The sequence below is a fragment of the Acanthopagrus latus genome, chromosome 23 (assembly GCF_904848185.1).
Source record: "Acanthopagrus latus isolate v.2019 chromosome 23, fAcaLat1.1, whole genome shotgun sequence".
Lineage (NCBI taxonomy): Eukaryota > Metazoa > Chordata > Actinopteri > Spariformes > Sparidae > Acanthopagrus > Acanthopagrus latus.
The window spans coordinates 21,525,694-21,531,105 of record NC_051061.1 but is presented as its reverse complement, the minus strand read 5'-3'; the positions used below and the strand labels follow the sequence as shown (position 1 = coordinate 21,531,105).

Here is a 5,412-nt window from a genome sequence, read left to right as displayed (position 1 = left end):
TCCAACTTACTGCAAGTCACCCGAAAGGGCGAAGCGATTAATCTGATCCCTTTAATTTGGACATTAATAGCGTTCATCGATCGTTAAATTGTCTAAAACATACATGATTATTAACAAATCAAGCATTTACTGTATTACTATGCATAGATGGGCTGCGAATTACTGGTTTGATAGTAATAGTTTAGTAGTTTAATATTATAAGTTATTTCAAGTCAGGTTCATTAAATATTTTAGAATATAAATATACAGAATATACATATTTCATATACATATTCAGAATATACATATTTACATGTATGTACAGTTTTATGTACACATGTAATGAAGGACTTAAGTACAATTTTGATGTGCTAAGACTTGCGTATTTCCATTTTGAGTAAATGTACTTTGTTACATCCCATCACTGAAGACCAGAGAATAAAAACAAAAGGAAAATCTGAGAAAGCATTACAGCTTAAAGACAAAAACATTTAAAAAAAATAATAATTTTAAAACATGTTCTATTTTCATACAAGACAGGAAACAAATTCAGCAGGTTGGATCACCACAAGATTTATTGTTGGTTAAGCAGCGAATTGAAAGTCATTCCTGCACAACAACATTTTTGAAGGTGCATGTAGTGTGTTAGAAGGTACATCACATCAACAGCTCAGCTATTACGATGATGTAGATAAAGTTAAACAGTTCTGCTATCACTGGAGTTCACTGAAATCACAGCACGGCAATGTAATTCAGTCAGCTGATGGTCAAATGTGGGCAATGAAAACAGATCTAAACCTGAAAACAGGTGTGTAGCATACAAACTAAAACCAAAAACCAAAATATACTCTTCCAATTGCAGGAAATGTACCTTGTAGGCAACCTACCCACACTGTAGTTAACACAGACTGGTTTAGATGGAGCAGGCAGGGCAGAATTAGCTTATTATGTTATTATTTTAGTCTCTTCAACAGCGAGCCACACTGTATTTGGTCAAACTAGCATCAGTCAATATATACATAATACTTTGCATGAGTTTAAGACTGTAGAGCTTTCTACAAATCTATGTGTATTCAGTTATTTAAGCAGGTCCTTCATAATCCTTATTGAGGAGCCTCTGTAGCCACCACCGAAGTGGTTCCAGTGATTCAGATAGTGGAAGAGTTGGTAAAGCTGGTTTCTCTTTGCAAAGCCAGGCACTTTAGGAATCTTTTCATGGTAGGCGGAGTAAAAAGAGCTGCTGAAGCCACCGAACATCCCAGCAATACCCAGCTCGAACTCTGAATGGCCATAGAAGGAGGCTGGGTCGAAGATGACGGGGCCTTCTGCACACTCCGCTACGTTTCCTCCCCATAAGTCTCCGTGGAGGAGAGCGGGGACAACCTCCACATCTGTAAAAAACTGGGGGATCTTGAGCTGTAAATGACAGACACAAAGGTTGCACAGTCAGATTTTTAGACAAATCACATAGACGTGTGTCACATTTTGTTTCTGATGGGAGGGTGCACCTGTAGCTTGGCCCAAAGCTCTCTGGCCTCCCTGTCTCCGTACGACTTCTCCACCATGTTGAGCTGGAGCTCCAGCCTCTGCCGGGAGTAAAACGCCACCCAGTCATCCTGCCACTCGTTCTCCTGAGAAGATAAATGAAGAGAAAGAGAACAGTGATATTGCAAAAGGGTGACTGAAACATCTCAAAAGACACATACTATAAAACAGTGCTACGTTTTATAGATTTCTTTTTTACCTGTGGTAGATATCCACAGCATGTGGTTACACTGAAGCCAAATTTTTCAACAACAGGCACCTCAGACTGCCCGGCTCCTTTTCCTGTGTTCAGTCCAATAAGTTAGTAAATCTTAACTAACCAACAATAAACTCTTACTTGAAATTCGAGATTTAGCTGCTATTAAGTGCAGTATGAGAAGATGCTTGCTATTACCAACTGTATGCTGCTCCTTATTCAATTTCTCCATTTGTCTCTTGTTGTGCAGGTGCAGATCTGCCAGTTGCTCTCCGAGGTGCTTTGAGTACCTAAAATAAATCAAACAAAAAAAAAATTATCTCTTTGTTGCCTTCTGTTCGATCCTGCATACAGTGGTGCTGATGCTGATAAACTTGTACGAGGCAGCTCTTACTTGCTGAGACCTCTCATGTCCAGGTGCTCCATCACAAACACACATCCTCCTCTGTCCAGCTCGATCACCTTCACAGGTTTGGGGACTTTGACGGTTTCTGTCTTTCCAATTGCTTCCAAACTGGCCATCTCCCCATCAAACATCAATTTGGCCTGAACAAAGCAGACAAAAAATAAGGATTTGAGTTTACAAGCAGCAGGAGCACAGATCCACATTAGTTTACATGCACAAAGTTTGGCTGCAGGATCTTGATCAAATCCTGCAGAACGACTTGACTTATAGCACATCATAACAATATGTGTTCATATATGAGATATTTGCATACAATAATATACAGAATAATGATAATTAAATACCTCACTCTTGTGGTTTATCTTCACAAACACTCTCCCACTGTCAGTATCATAACTCTGGCCCTCGCTGATGCATCCACCTCCTGAGTGACCAGTTGGCTTCAGCATTGCTGTCCCCAACTCTTTCTTCAGCTTGGCTTCCATGTTTTTATCCCCAAAACTAGTTATAGTACAGTAATATGGACGATAACACCAACAACGCAGTCAATGCAACTGCAGTGTTAGTACTTTGGGGGGGGCGTTTTAGACCGTTTCCGTGGTGTGAACCAATGAGGAGTCTCGTTTTCGGATGGCGAGCTTGTTTTCTTCCGGTATATGTAAGCGAGTGGAGTAGCAGCCAATCAGAGACAAGACTCAAATGATTGATGTCTAATTCGTCCTATCACAGTGATGGAACGCGGTCACATGAGCGTCGCCATGGTGCCAAGCGACTCCGTTTCAGCTAGCTTGCATGCTACTGGCTTCGCAATGCTGCTGTGGCAAATCCGAGATGAGCAGCAAAGACGTTTGTTTGCTTCTCGGAGCGACCGGTGTCGGAAAAACGTTGCTGCTGAAACGGCTTCAAAATATCCTTTTTATGCCCAGCGGGATAATTTAAACTAAGAAAAAATGACGTTACTGCGGTAAACTGGGAGCTAGCGGGCTAATTTAGCCCAATAACTTGTACTTAGCTAGTAGTAATCGTTAGCTTAAGCAATACATTGGTAACCTTGGCAAAATGTATTGATTATCAAAATTAACTGGACGTAAAGTAACTTTTTTTTAAGGGCAAGCTACATTTTACTTGTACTTGAGTATTTTTATGCAAGTATGTGAGTACAGTCACTGTATTAACAGTTTAATCAGTGGTTACCAAAGTGGGGACCAGAGAGGGCTCTGGCCAACAAAATTGGGACTAGTTAACTTTATAATAATTACATTCAGTAACAGAACGTGTGAATATTTTACAGTGAGTTTGCTTACATGTTCTGCAATGAACTATCTAAAGGGCAAAAGCATTACCAGATGGGGAACTTTAGGGCAAAATCTCATCAAACGTGTGTCTTCAAAATTTTTGAGAAACTCGCATTTAGTCTCTGAAACTGCTAAATGCTACAGCTCTGGATCCTGTAGATATTTTACTTAACAGATTTTGTTCACAGCTCAATTTGCACGGGTCAGATGAACTGGGGCCACCTCCTTCTACTCTTCCTACAGTGAGTAATCTTGAAAGGTGGTTTTGATAAGTTTGCGGACTCATTTTCTGATTAGACAGAAGTTTAATCTATGTGATGCCTCCGGTCTCTTCGAACCTCCACAGGTAGGAACCAACCTGACAGACCTGACGTTGAAGAAGAAGAAGAAGTTGACATTAAGAGAGCTGGGAGGCTGTATGGGCCCTATATGGTCGAAATACTTCAAAGACTGCTCTTCTGTCATTGTAAGTTCTTTGTGTACATATTGCATGTGTGTACATAATTTGGCTGAGATAAATAAATTGAAATGATCAGTCTGAATGTTTCCATGTGTTGTTTCAGTTTATGGTGGACTCAGCCAACATTGCTCAGGTGTCCTCCTCCTGTATCCAGCTGCTGTCAGTACTCTCTGCTGAGCCTCTGCACAGTGTCTCCGTTCTTATTCTCTTCAACAAGAGGTGACATCTTAAACCCTCCATGAGTCAGGATCAGCAGGTTGAACACAAAATGTATTCACCTCATTGTGCGTTTTCTAATTTTAGCTTTTCTTGTCGCCCTTCTCCAGGGACATGCCTTGCACTATGAGTCTTATAGAGATAAAGTCACTGTTCAGAATGGATGACATCATTGCGTCTGCCACTCAGCCAATCACAACACTGGAACTCAGCGCACATTCCGGAGAGGGACTTCAGGAGGTGCTGAGCTGGCTGGAGTCTATCACAGTCAAGTGAACTATCACACACTTGTTTTTTACGAAGCGTTGCTGCTCTCATAGGACTTCAGATGATGACTTGAAGCCTTATGACAACAGATGTCAATATCCTCTGTGTTTGAAGACTATTTATACAACATTTGAAAGAGGATTTGATGACGTGTGTAGTTTTGGACTCAACAAGAATACGGCAAGACGTGCCAAGATAAAAATGTCACTGCTGTATCTTTGACATTGTATGAATACTGTGACTGTTCGTAAGGGCGACTGGGAAAAGAGATGTATGTATCATGGCATGGTGGAATGTTTTAACATGTGTTTAATCAACACTACAATATGTATTACCTGCAGTTAGCAATTATTTTATCCTGCTCACTTTTATTCTTCCAGACAGATTATTCTGAAATAAAACACAACACATAATCAGCTCATCTATTAACTGATAAGTGTAAAAAAAGATAAATTAATTCTCTTCAGGAAGTTGTCAGGCGATGTGGGATCAACAGCCGAGGACAGCATAAAAACATAGCTGGTACAGGCTCATCGATTCTCATTGAAACTGTTCAGAATTAATATGGTTCAATGTTTTGATATTTTTGACATCACTGGTTAATAAAGAAAGAAGCTATTAATAGTTAAAGTAGTCTTTCATGCAGAAATGGCAGAAAATCTTATTTTCTCCATTTTATATGATATTTAACTGAATGTCTTTGGGTTGCAGACTGACAAAAAATAAGTTGACTTTGAGAAACATTTTTCAATATTTTCTGACATTTTATAGACCAAATGATTAACTGATTAATGTAGAAAATAATCTGTATATTAATGGATAATGAAAATAATCTTAGTTGCAGCCCTGGTTAGAAGAGACCGGCCTGTCTGAGTGATTAATAGAAGTGATGCAGCACAGTAATAACTAATTATTACCAGAAGGGGGCATAAAGTGCACAATGAAAAGTGTAACTGTAACTGGGTGTGTGCCTGAGTTGTGATGATTTCATATTAAATGTATTTGGAAATGAGGAAATACAGAAGAACAAACCCAAGTGAAGAACGAA

The 5,412-nt window shown here is 39.6% G+C and overlaps 2 protein-coding genes across 2 annotated transcripts; one reads left to right on the top strand and one right to left on the bottom strand.

The window, feature by feature from the left end:
- Positions 1 to 527: 527 nt before the first annotated feature.
- On the bottom strand, positions 528 to 2,734 carry LOC119013961 (fructosamine 3 kinase related protein). Its single transcript, XM_037088896.1, has 6 exons — positions 2,471 to 2,734; positions 2,115 to 2,266; positions 1,919 to 2,010; positions 1,724 to 1,806; positions 1,488 to 1,610; positions 528 to 1,395 (listed from the first exon to the last, which is right to left on the bottom strand). Exons 1-6 carry the CDS (start codon positions 2,609 to 2,611, stop codon positions 1,057 to 1,059), a joined length of 930 nt encoding a protein of 309 aa, XP_036944791.1. The 5' UTR covers positions 2,612 to 2,734; the 3' UTR covers positions 528 to 1,056.
- A 145-nt stretch (positions 2,735 to 2,879) lies between these two features.
- arl16 (ADP-ribosylation factor-like 16) lies at positions 2,880 to 4,988 on the top strand. Its single transcript, XM_037088897.1, has 5 exons — positions 2,880 to 3,033; positions 3,608 to 3,663; positions 3,768 to 3,887; positions 3,985 to 4,100; positions 4,208 to 4,988. Exons 1-5 carry the CDS (start codon positions 2,919 to 2,921, stop codon positions 4,371 to 4,373), a joined length of 573 nt encoding a protein of 190 aa, XP_036944792.1. The 5' UTR covers positions 2,880 to 2,918; the 3' UTR covers positions 4,374 to 4,988.
- Positions 4,989 to 5,412: the final 424 nt, after the last annotated feature.